This window comes from Diospyros lotus, chromosome 15 (genome assembly GCF_014633365.1).
Source record: "Diospyros lotus cultivar Yz01 chromosome 15, ASM1463336v1, whole genome shotgun sequence".
In the NCBI taxonomy this organism is placed as follows: Eukaryota; Viridiplantae; Streptophyta; class Magnoliopsida; order Ericales; family Ebenaceae; genus Diospyros; species Diospyros lotus.
In genome coordinates, this window is record NC_068352.1 from 33,203,864 (window position 1) to 33,217,579 (window position 13,716).

The following is a 13,716-nucleotide window of genomic DNA, read 5'->3' on the forward strand; positions in this document are numbered from 1 at the left end:
GTTCATGGTGCCCATTAGTCTTAACCCAGGCTTGAAGTGTTCTTAACCATGTGCTACTTTTAGGGAGCCCTATCGAGAGGGGTATGTTTGTAATTTCATCTAGGATCACAAACCCTATCATTGCTCGCGTGTGCGTGTATATGTAAGCCTTACAAAAATTAAAATTTAGGCTCTTACTTGGAAAAAGTCCTAAGGGAAAAAAAGAAAAAGAAAAAAGTCTAAGCTAAGGTAGAGAGCTAAATGGTAGGGACGGAGCTGGCTGTACCTCTGTGTAGGCTGCGCCAATCTTCATAAATATGCCTAAACATAAACATTTATGGTCCCTTTCCCTTTAATGTTTTTTGTTCGAACAATGTTAAACTTGTCCGAATGATTTGGGCCATGTTTGGTTGTAATTTGGTAACTTTTTTTCATTTTTTATGACTAGGGAAATAATTACCCTCAATTTTGATATTTAAAACGACAATCGTACGTTAATATATTAAATTATGTTATATCAATGTAACAACAAACCACAAAAAAAAAAAAAAAAATTGTAACAACAACCCAACATCATTTGGAGTAAGGATGAAATTTACTTTCCCGCTTGCAATTGTGACCTTCTGGAATTTTTTAAATGAGCAATTGGGTGTCTATATCATTAATATTGACATTTATATAAAAAATCTTTAAATTCTTAGAAAAGTTTATCGGATAATGATTGAGAGTTAGTTTTTTCTTATTTATTTATTTAGATAATTTTCTTTTATTCGTTTATTTAGTCTTTTATTATGATCCTCCGAATATATATTTATCATTAAAATGTAGACGTTTTTATGAGTTTTCGTATAATAAAATTCTTATTTATGAAAAAGATAAAAAAAAAAATTACTTTCACATTGAACTTACAAAGGCAAAGCCGGTGGGTGGAAGAAGAGACCAAGCATGTGGAAGATAGCGTAGGAAGGATAAAAAGTCGCAAAATTGGGGAGACATTTGAATGAATGCTTTGTCTTGATGGACGACTTGGGGCCTCATATTGGCAATGCTATTTAAATTTAATATTTGTGATAATATTATACATCAATGTTTGGTATATGTATATTAATATAATATAAAATATAAAATATTATGATAGAATATATCATATATAAATATCAAATTGAAATGAGCTAAATCCATATTTTTGACTTGTATTTTATGTTTTTTTTTTATGATCATTTGAATTTTTTTTATTTCGATTACACTATCTTACCTATATTTTCAAGTTAATTTAACTCATATATTTTGATGTATTAAAAAAATAAAATAAAATAAGTAAAAAATATATTTTTAACACATCAAAGGTATATTTTTAAACTCATATATTTTTTTAATACGACAAGGTATATGAGTTAAATTAACTCGAAATATAGGTATATAGATGTAACTGAAACAATAAAAAGTTTAAATTATCATAAAAAAATAAAATATAAATATTAAATTGATTCAAAAGTATAAATTTAATAATATAATTAAAATAACAAAAAAAAATTGAAAAATACAAACATAAAAATAAAGGGGAGCAACAATATATAGGTTTGCCGTTAGCTAAGGAGTAACTCCAGCATATATTGTTAGTAACTCCAGCCTATATGGTTACATGGGAGTTTGCGCCATTGCTTGTTGGCAAGCATTGCTGTGTGAGTAGATGGGGTTGCCAACGAAGAGGTGCAAGCAGGAAGCAGCCCTCTCATGGCGGCCTTCAATTTGTACCAACTCCTCGGCAGCCATTAAAAATGAAGTTAAAGCTAGGTACCCACCCACTCCCTCACGGCTCATGTATGAGTATGTCAAAACAATGTCTCAGTTTCTATTAATTTTGTTTGGATTAATGTATATATTATTAGTGTATATATATATATATTATAAGCAAACACATATTTTGATACTATAAATCTCTATTTTTTTTTTCTTTTGTAATGTGAGAAATTCGAGCCACAATTTTGATCTAAATTATTTTACTCTCTCTAAAATTTATAGTCTGTCTTGACTTAGTTTGAGTGTATAAACAGATTCACCACAAGTCACAATCTGAGGTCGAATCTTTAAAATAAATACAGACGATTGCATAGTACCATACAGATATAGAATCAAACATACAATCTTACAATATATTAAACTCCCGAACACATGCAACAGACCGTCTGTGCTACTCTTAGAGTTGAATCTATGTTAATAAAATGTTTTTCTAAAATACCATTTATATTTTTTATTTAAAGGATTAAAATTAATTATATTAATAAAATTTAAATTCTTGATCTCTAAATAATTATTAATTGCTCAAACAATTTTACCATTATACTAAGACTTATTATATTTAAATTTTGCTTTAAAAAGTTAACACTGAGTTTTATTTAATTTTTTAATTTTTTTATGTGCATAATTCGAGCCACTCTTCCAGTATATATTAAGCTAAAACAAAATTAAATTATTGGATTGTTTTAGACCAGACCATGTCAGCTTCATCCACTAAGTAACCAATTTAGTCTTCGATCTTCAAATTAAAAGTTTTTTTAGTTCTAATTTGATTCAATCTAGACCAATTGCATTCCTCTAGCCAAATGTACATACACTTAAAGCCACAATGCACTATTATTTGAGAGACAGAAGCTGAAGAAAATACAATAAATTTGTTTTTGGCATCTTACCACTATTTAGACTCTTATGACCAAACCTCCACAAGTACCAAAAGCCAGGTACCTATCACCTCTTGCACCTCTTACTATTTATTACCACACTTCATTTTCACATTCGCGATCCCTAATGCTATATTGCTCATAGTATTATAGATTAAAAAAAATAAAAAATTATCCATCTTCGTTCGCTCTACGACTAAATCTATTTACATATTTAGTGAGGTTTCTCGACACAATCTAAGATAAATTTGTATCGTGGTTGTAAGTCTTGTAATTCCCAACACGATTTCTAAAATGTTGACTTTTATATCACTGAGTTATATTAGTTTTTTTATTTATTATTGATGATTTTTTACTCAATATTGGATATATATTAATCTTAAAATCTTATACCGGCTTATTTATAAGAATAATCTATTCGTGATTGGGAAGCTCATAATTAAGAGGGACAATCCTACATCAATAAAGTTTGAGTTGTGGCATATCATTTAGTAAAAAGCCGACTCTCTCCTCCAATGCCTTTTCGAAGACAAAACCATGTGTGTTGGAACATTTAAGATGCCAATTTTTTTTTATAAAAGAGAAAAGTATTTTTAATTTCATTTGAGTTGGGGTGACAAGGATCCCCTAAACTCAACACCCTCATCAGTTTTGTTATCGAGCTTAACACCCTCAGCACTATACTATTTGTAAAAGATTTTAATTTATGAGAGTTCAGGGAAACCTCAACTCTTATTCTTTCAAAAAAACAGTCGACTCTTAAATGCAATAACCTCAATTTGTCCATTAGTTTACACCCTTTTGAGAACAAAATGGTTGAACAAGAACAAAGGAAGACTCGGTTGATCAAACAAATAATATTTTATGTTAAATACAATTATATTTTGATTCCATCTTATATTGAGAGAACGAATCTCATACTAATGTGAATTAAGAATACTTATAAGTGGTCACCCCATTCGACAAACTTGTACAGACATGCCCACACATGCCTCTAAATCAAACCAAACAAATACTTATATAATAAAATTATATTTTAATTACATTAATATATTTATAAATATAATTACAAAGGTTCTTAACTAGTGACAAACTTAGCTTCTTTTCCATTCAAAACACGAGATCATATATAAGTTTAAAAGAAAAAGCAGAAAGACAGGCTTGAGTTAACAATTGAAATTGATTAAGACCATTCTAAACTACATTATTTCATTAATTAGCTTTTCTTACAAGAATGAATGTGTCTTTAGTTACTTCATTAATTAATCACCCAAATTTTTGAACTCTAGAATGACCAATCTTATCAATTGATCAGTGGACTCAATCCCCTAATTGCAGGAGTATTCATTCAATTCAAACTTATCGGTCTTTGATTGAATTAATTGATCACGATCGAGATTAAGATTTTAAACCAAAAACTTAATTAGAACTAAGATTCTTAAGAATTTGATATTAAATGTGAGCTTGACAGTGGACTCAATCCTCTAATTGCAGGAGTATTCATTCAATTCAAACTTATCGGTCTTTGATTGAATTAATTGATCACGATCGAGATTAAGATTTTAGACCAAAAACTTAATTAGAACTAAGATTCTTAAGAATTTGATATTAAATATGAGCTTGACAGTGGACTCAATCCCCTAATTGCAGGAGTATTCATTCAATTCAAACTTATCGGTCTTTGATTGAATTAATTGATCACGATCGAGATTAAGATTTTAGACCAAAAACTTAATTAGAACTAAGATTCTTAAGAATTTGATATTAAATGTGAGCTTGACATATTCTTAAATTGAGAGAAGCTTTTGGAAAAGTCTTCCGAGGGTAGCCAAAAAAGGCCTCCCGGAGAGTATCTAAGTGACACTTTTATCAAGAAGGCCCCTTGACCTTTCATTTTTTGATTTCTTGAATCTATCTTAAGTTTGGAGTCACTTTCTTAAACACAATAAATATTATTTATTTTTATCCAATTTTTTTTGTCTTCAAACGACCCCAAACTAAACTATCCTAAAAATCGATTGAAATAAAAATATGAACCAAAGATGGAACCAAATTTTAGCCAATCCAAAATTGGACCAATCGACCTGAACCGATCCAATCCAAAACTCGAACATTGTTATCTAATTCAATTAATTTTCAGATTACGTCCACATATTATGCCACTTTTTTTAAACGTGCCATCCAAATCCAAACGAATACAATAAGAAGATGAAAAGAAGAGGCTGGATGGTTGATTGCAAGTGAAGAACATGCAATTACATGGGACCAATGCCATTAGCATCACGCAACCTAATGATTGCAAATAAAATATAATATTTTGCATGCAGGGCAGGGCAGGGCAGGGCAGGGCAGGGGGCTTCTTTTCTTTTTTCTTTTTTTTTAATTGCATGCAATCGTGTGTTACCTGTCGTTGTACGAGATCATTAAATGAAAGGCTTTTGATCAAATTGTTTAATGTGTAATTAAGCCTTGCTAAAAAGATATTTGATAGCGACAGAGAGCACATATAAAAAATTCGGATTATTTTAGTTTAATTAATTAATTATTAGTTCTACCATAGTCATAAGAAGACCATGTCGTTGTTAAATTCTCTTAGTCACAACTGTGAGTCAATTTGTCTTCTCACAAACAATTAATCTTATTCTATCACTTAACTCCATTACCAGGCAGTTGAGGGAGATGATCCCTGTTCTCTTGTTCATCTTTGAATTAAAAGATAAATTCATAAAATTCAACTTTCGGATCTTAATTTCATAAAATTGGATCCTTATCGATATGATTGGAGATATCTTAGTCTGATATTCTTAAAAATAATTCTGACTATCTCGACTCGTTTTACTTTTAAAAAATTCAAATCTAACATCATCTCTATTTAACATTATAAATTCGTCTCTAATTCAAGATTAGTAAATCAGGAATATCCAAAATAATTTCAAATATCCTACCTTAATTTATCTTCAAAAGAATTTGAACCTAGTGACATTTCTATCTTGTTTGACAAACTCCACCTCCAACTTAAGTAAGTGAGCCTAAAAATCTCAAAGATAACCATTAACTATCTTGGCTCTCTTATCTTATATAAAGGTCAAGGTCCCAACAAGTAAACAAAGAAACAAAACAATGTTCTTTATATTTATTCTTCTTTTTTATTCTACTAACTACGTTGGAAGATGAGGGAATTAATCATGCATTTTTTTTATTATTTATTTAGAGTGTCCGAGTTTCGCCCGACTAATTTCACGAGCGAGTGACATTTCTCCCTAATGCATTATTAGATAAATTCAGATACAAATACAATTTATATGCATTTAAAGTTGGACATTCAAAACAATCCACGTGGAACTTGATTTCTAGTTTTATTGTTGTCTTCTAGCAATAAATTTACCTTTTAACTTGCCACATTAATTTAAACACCGATATTTATAGGTACTGATATTAAAACATAACTATAATAATTGATCCCAAACATCTATTATAAGTTATCGTTCAAGAATTTTCCTCGAACTAACTACATTGTTAGTAAGGGTGTGCAATTCCTCCCTCCCTTAAACTTCTAAAATTATCTTTGATGATATACATAAATTATTATATTCTTTAATATGTATTTTTTAAAATAAAAATAAATGAAATTAAATAATATCAATTTAATATATAGGCTTAGACTTCTGCTCCTAATTTAAGAACCTAACTCTACCACAGTTTTATGGCACTTTTGTGAGATAAAAATAAAATAAAATAAAAAAAGTATTGTATACGTTGAAAAATTCACTTCCAATTGAGGGGTATTTCGGGTATTTGGGGTGGGCAGTGTCAGTAGAAATTAAAACGGCGTTGCATCGCTTTCGTTAGCAACAACTAATCGAAATTGGTGGGACATTCCAACGCGACACCCTTATTGTTGGCTCACAGAAAGGGGCTCAGAGATGCGAATATTTACGAAACTGACAAGACAAGACACGCGTGACAGGTGTCAACAACCCATCTGATTTGGCCGATGGGGAAACCTTGTCTTTTCCAATTCCTGGGGGCCTTGAAAACCCACTTGATAATTTAATTATCATTTCATTTCTCTCCTATAAAAAAAATAATAATAATAAATTTATAAACATTTATTAAGATATATTTAATATATTTTATTTTTATTAATAAATATATTATATTTTAAAATATTTTATTTATTTAATAAAGACCGATATTATTAATGCTAGTTAATTAGAATTGTGAGATATTAATTTTTTATAATTAAGGTAGATTCAAATTTTTTAATATATACGAATCAAATAATATATGTTCTTGGGTTACTTTAAATATCAATTTTATTATAAAATATAAATCATATCAATTATTCTTTTTAGTGTGAGAATTTGAAAGGTTCTCGATCAATATATAATTTTCTATCAAAATAGTTATATTCTCTCTAAAATTCATAACTCGACACGTGCTCGACTTTCTTATTTTTTTTAAAATTAGAATCGAGCCTGAATTCAATAGATTTATTATAAATAATAATTAATATATTATATATAAAAGTCTATGTGTACCCTTGTCTTAAAAAAAAAGTTTAAATCTTAATAACAAATAAATTAAAGAGGTTTCTTAACTTTTTAATATGGTCCAAGGCGATTGGTGATGGCAAAGAAACCAAGAGGTGGTAGCAGAAAGACGATCCATAAACCTCGATCGTTTGGCCTTTGATTTTTCAAAAAACTAGAGATATGATTTTTAATTCAACAAATATGCCTAAACTTGTCCCGTTTAATAAACAAATTTGAAGTTAATGAGTTTAGGTCTAAATCTATTTATAATAGATTCAATTCTCACAAATTTAAAATGAGTTGATCGAGTATGAGTCAGACTTGATTGATTAACAACCCTAATTTATAGGGATAGAGGAAAGGTTCAAAATAGCAAACCTGATAAGATTGCAAAAGTAGTAGTAAGCATACCTTGAATGTTATAATGTGGAAGCATGAAAACAAACCTAGATGAATGCTAAAATAGAAATAAAGGCAGCTAGTTTGACCTATTGTGCCACATAATTCTACTGTTGTCGTCGACGTGTTCCCAATTAGATTTCTTCATCCCAAATAGAGGTTATGCAACCTCATCGCCTTGGTACCCAATTTGGACATAGCTAACTCAGTCGTCATTGCCACCAACGTGTTTTCAACTAAATTTCTTTATCCTAAATACATGTTACACCACCTCATCGAGAAGGACCTCGTTAAGCTTTGGTGCCTAATTTGGATTGGGGTAATCCAACCACCGTTGTTGCCAATATCCTTCCAACTGCACAAGCCCTAAACCTAATCCATTTGAGAGAAGTCGGTGTCTTTTCATCACATTGCTTTGTTTGTAACATAAAGAAATTGGGATTTAGGGTTTCAAAACGACGTTGTCTTAAATGCATTGAATGGATTAGCTTGATGAGTTAGTATTAAGACATATCACCATGCCAGCTTATTTCATCACGTCAACAAAGACACATACCAAATCAAATTAGGATATAATTGTAATCGATTTTAAAATATTAGACATAAATTAAAACAATTCTCAAAACATAATTAAATTAAAAATTATCAAAAAAAATTCGTAATAAATCAAGTGATTAGACGTGGATTCAAACCTCGGATCTTACTCAGACTGTGATTAACAACTCTAATTTATAGAGGTGTGGGGGAAAAGGTTGAAAATAAGAAAAAGGAGTAGGAAGCATACCTTGAATGGCATGAAGTGGAAGGCACGAAAACAAGGGCGCATGAATGGTAAAATGGAAATGAGGGCAGGCAGTTTGACCCACTGTGCCACACAATTGGGAGCAAACCCAACTCTTTTCGTCCAATGCAAGTTTTAAGAAACCCAAGGAAATGTAGGATTGGTGGCTAGCAATGCCTTTTGATGGGCTCAATTCACCAAGTTTTTTGTGAATCTTCTCATCCATTTGTCTACCGTTTATCATACAGGAGGTAATGTGTCCTAGACATCCAAACATGGTTGATTCATGGGGTTTGACGTTTGAGCACCAGATAGCAAGCTTCTAATTAAAGAAACTCACAGCATCTCCATGCCAAAATTACCATGTTAGCCACAAAGCCCCGCCCCCCCCCCCCCCCTGCTCACACAGAAAAGGAAAGGTATCTATAATAAAATATTACATTTCGACTCAAATTTTTAAATGTGCATTAATTTTACAACACATTGTTGAACACCCTTTAAAAAATTTAGTATTAAACTCAGGGGTAAATTTATATTTTTGTTCTTATATTTTTATGTTTTTTTTTTATATTAATACTCGAATTTTTCGTTGTTTGAATTACATTCTCGAATCTATATTTTCGGGTCAATTTAACTGTTATGTTTTGATTTTTTTTTGTGATAATTCAAATTTTTTGTTATTTTAATTATACTCATATATTTATATTTTTAAATCAATTTAATCCTTATATTTTGATGTATAAATAAAAAGTAAAGTGAGATAAATCAATTTAATTCTTTTTTACACATCAATGTATAGAGATTAAATTGACTTAAAAATATAAGTACGTTGATGTAATTGAAACAACAAAAAATTTGAATTATTAAATAAAAAAATTAAAATTTAAATATTAAATTAATTAAAAAATATAAATGTATAGATGTAATCGAAATAATAAGCGAAATATAAGTGATTATACAAAAAAAAAAATTATAAAATTAGGGGAACCAAAATTTGAATGTGCTGTCCCTTTTGCATCCACGTGTCATTCATGGTTCTGTCTAGACTTGACTAACAAGATTATTAACATTCTATTCGTTAAACTTGAAAAGATTTCATAAATATACCCACCCCACCAAGACAAAGAGAGGTTACCCAAAAGCGACATCAAAATTTATCTGAAAACAGTTTCACTAATTGTGTTATGCATAAAGCCCGAGGAAAAGGTTAAAAAAGGAAAAGGGGATGGGGGGTTTGAGATGCGAAGCAGTGTAACCCAACAAAGCAGAAAAAGGTGGGATGGGGTTGGGTTTGGGTTTGGGTGGGAGAGAGGGAAATAAGAGGGGAGGGGAGGGACGGGATGATATGTTTGTGTCTTTTAAGTGAAGCAATAAAGAAAGAGAGAGAGAGAGAGAGAGAGAGAGGAAAGGGAGAGAAAAGCTAAGAGAGAAACCAGAAAAGCTGTAAGAGATCGCTTTCAAGATGGGGTAGTGGTGGTGGCCATATGAAGGATCTATCTCCCTATCTATGAAAGCATCCATTCAGACACTCCTTTTGGGCTCTCTCTCTCTCTCTCTCTCTCTCACCCAACGGTTTTTAACTTGTAACTAAGAAGTAAAAGCCATCGTAAAATCTGCAAACAGCCAAATCAGAGAAAAAGCAAAGATAGACCCAGCTGGGTTTTAACTTCAAAGTTTGCTACTCTGCTAGCTCTGGCTCTGGAGCTGCTGCTGCTGCCGCTGCCGCTGCTTCTTCTTCTTCAAGAAAAAAGTAAAAAAAAAGGGGTGGGTTTTTGCTTGCTTGGTATTTGTGTTTGTCTAGTTACTAGTACAAGAAAGAAAGAGAGGAACAGATAGAGGCAGCTGCAGAAGCCGCAGAGGGGGCACGGATGAGATCATAAAAGATCTTTTAATCTCCTGTCTGACCCCAAACACTGTCACTCTTATCAGTGGCGTCAAGACCTTCCAATAGGCCAAATAAAGTATTCCCGTTTTCTTCCATTTTCTATTTTCCATTCCCCCCCTCTCCCCCCACTCTATATATTTACTTCCCTTCCAAGCACCTCTCTCTCTCTCTCTCTCTGGAAGACCCCCAAAATATGAATATGAAAGAATTGGAGGAAATCCAGTGGAACAACCCTTGTTGAGAAGTTTTGGGGTATTACCCCCCATATATCCCCAATTTGTCTGTGTAAATTTTGGTTATAGAACCTAGTAGGTCTGAAAAGGAGGAGGAAGAGGAGGAGGAGAAGAAGAAGAAGAATAGAATAGAATAGAAAAGAGAGATGAGTTAGGGCTGGGTGGTGTGGGTTAGGCTTTTCAGGGGGCTGGCTAGGTTTGGATTTCAAGATCAGGGGATGGAATTTGGAGGGTTGAATGGCAGGGCCTTTTGGGAGAGGCAGAGGCAGAAGCGCAACAAGTTTCAGGTTTCACAGTGCTGGCAGCAGCAAAGGGCGAGCCTTGTGGAAACGACTCACTAAAGCTGGAACAGGAAAAGCAAAACAAGGGTCTGACTCTGGATCCTCGGAGAAATCATCACCATCTTCATCTTCATCCCCAACATCAACATCCGAACCAGAACCAGAACCAGAACCAGAACCAAGTCCATGTAGAAGAGGAAGAGGAGCCAGAACTGTTGTTTGGGAGATTGGATTCACAAAATCAGCAGCCACCAAAGAAACGCCCTTTTTTGCCGTCGTTTTCTTCCGCGGGGCAAAACGTCGAACATGTGCGAGGCAGAATGGGAGATACTCACCACCAGACAACCTCGTCAAGACTGGGCCTGAGGCACGCCGCCGCCGGCGAGATCGTCGAAGTCCAAGGCGGCCACATTGTGCGCTCTACCGGCCGGAAAGACCGCCACAGCAAGGTCTGCACCGCGAAGGGGCCGAGGGACCGACGCGTCCGGCTCTCGGCTCACACCGCCATTCAGTTCTACGACGTCCAGGACCGACTTGGCTACGACCGCCCCAGCAAGGCCGTCGACTGGCTCATTAAAAAGGCCAGGGCCGCCATCGACGAGCTTGACGAGCTGCCTCCGTGGCAGCCGACGACCACGACGAATGCCAATCTCGAGCAGGAACAACCACCGCCTCAGTCCAACCAGTTTGCCGGCGGCTCGTCCTCGACGAATCCTATGATGGGCGAGGAGATTCAGAACCAGCTCAGCGAGAACAGCGCCAGCTTCTTGCCGCCGTCGTTGGACTCCGACGCCATAGCCGATACAATCAAGTCGTTCTTCCCGATGGGCGCTAATTCGGGGGAGCCGAATTCCTCGGCTATGCAGTTCCACAGCTTCGCGCCGAGCCAGAGCCAAGATCTGAGGCTCTCGCTTCAATCCTTTCCGGACCCGATTCTTCTCCACCACCACCACCACCAGCAGCAGCAGCAGCAGCAACAACAGAGCGCAACGCATCATCACGCTGAGAACCGAACCATTTTCTCTGGACCCGCCCCGCTGGGTTACGACGGGTCGGGCTGGCCCGAGCACCAGGCCGCGGAGATCGGGCGGATCCAGAGAATGGTCGCGTGGAACGGCGGTGGAGACGCCGGTATTGGCGGCGGCGGCGGATTCCTCTTCAACTCGCCGCCTCCGCCGTCATTAATCAGCCAAAACCAGTTTTTTTCACAGAGGGGACCCCTTCAGTCCAGTAACACCCAGTCTGTTCGTGCTTGGATAGACCCGTCTTCCATTGCCGCCGCCACCCACCAAAACCTTTCGCTTCCCATCTATCCATCATCGCTTCCGGGGATTGGCTTTGCCTCCGTCGGCGGCGGGTTTCACATTCCAGCACGAATTCAGGGTGAAGAAGAGGAGCACGACGGTGTTTCCGACAAGCCGTCCTCTGCTTCCTCTGATTCTCGCCATTGATTGACCTCTAGACCTTCCTTTTGCCTCCCTCCCTCTCTCTCAGGTCAGCCCTTCAATACACCCGTCGATCATCGCTCTAATACCACTTATTAGGATTCGTCCTTCTTGTTGGGGAAACAACTCCGATTCAATTCATACTTAACAAGTGGGATTGGAGCTGACTGATTACCCAACAAACGGTATCAGGGTTGTTTTCCCCAACATTCTCGAATTCCGTACTTTCTCAATTCAAAATTTTAATTATTCTCCTAGTTTACTGTTACATTGAACTTCTCTTTCAGGGCTTCATCCATTCTCGACTGCAGCAGCCCAGAATTCTCAAGAGTTATATGGTACTTAACACTTCTACGGGCCATCAAATCGGGGATCGAGACAAACACAGAGAGGAGGGAGATGCATTTTGGTCAGTCTAGTCAGTTCAATGATGGCGGCAACTACACTGGGAAGAAGAAATCTGATTGAAATTCAGGTTTTTTAATCCCGGTTTTCGATTATGTTTTCATTGCATATGTTCTACTTGGCTGTGTAAGTGTGCTCTTTGAGCTCAACTTTGTAATTCTATGTTGGTTTGCTAGAACTTCTATGTTGCACTGTTTCTAGATTGTCCTGTTTGAAACTCTACTAAAAGAGAACTTATTTATTCTCATGTTGGCTTCTAAGTTTCTTCCTTCCATCTATCAATTCCATGATGCTGAATCCATCTTTGTTTTTGAAGGAACAGAGAGAGAATCCGAGTAGTATCTATAATTTCTTATATCGTTGCTATACTCCCATGAATTGATGATTCCAAATTGATATTAAGCTGGATGTTACTTTCTCGGCTGAAAAGTAAGGGGACCAGACAGACGGGTTCTTCTTCCCTGAGTCAATTTTTTCTTGTGGATGAGACAGATCTCTCTTTCTGCATGATTTGTTGCTTTACTGGTTGTTAGTGGAACATTTCACGTGCTTCACCTGCTTCCTTGATCCTTTGAAATTTAAAAAAAAAAAATGAAAGAGAATGGTTGATTTCTTAGATCGCTATCGTGCTCAGTTTCTGGGAGCATTGAAAGAGGGGTCAATTTTCATGAACAGTAGCCATGGTGAGAGAATGTAAGAGCAGTAGCTAGTTAGTTTTTCACAATTCAAATCTCCGTCATCTTTCCCACTTCCAGAACATAACCTGTTACTTAAAAAGCCTCATTAGACCTTTATAGGCCTACTTTAGGTATCCTCATTATATATATTTAAACAACTTTGCATTAAGAAAGCTTTAGAGATGGACACCTTTTGTGAGAGAAGGCAGAGCCAAACCTTGATGACTGTACTAATCCTATAGCATATCCCAGTAAAGTTAGAAGAAACTCAGAAATGGTAATGCTGACCCGGTTGATGATAGCTTCCAAAAGGGTTGCCATCTAATTCTAAGGTGTATTATGATGCAAAAGGCATTGAGATTTTGGTGGTTGGTCAGGCAATTTAGCCTAGAACGAAGTTCAGGTTATTGAGTGGTAC

General features: G+C 35.2%; 1 protein-coding gene across 2 annotated transcripts; it reads left to right on the top strand.

The window, feature by feature from the left end:
- The first annotated feature begins 9,934 nt into the window (after window positions 1-9,934).
- Window positions 9,935-12,868, top strand: LOC127792176 (transcription factor TCP4-like). Of its 2 annotated transcripts, none has more exons than XR_008021093.1 (2): window positions 9,935-12,401; window positions 12,504-12,868. XR_008021093.1 is itself a non-coding variant. In XM_052322572.1 (2 exons), the coding sequence occupies exon 1, from the start codon at window positions 11,092-11,094 to the stop codon at window positions 12,220-12,222; it is 1,131 nt and encodes a 376-aa protein (XP_052178532.1). In that variant the 5' UTR covers window positions 9,941-11,091; the 3' UTR covers window positions 12,223-12,265; window positions 12,504-12,868. The 2 variants fall into 2 exon arrangements, 1 of the variants encoding a protein (XP_052178532.1); XM_052322572.1 differs by having other exon boundaries at window positions 9,941-12,265.
- Window positions 12,869-13,716: the final 848 nt, after the last annotated feature.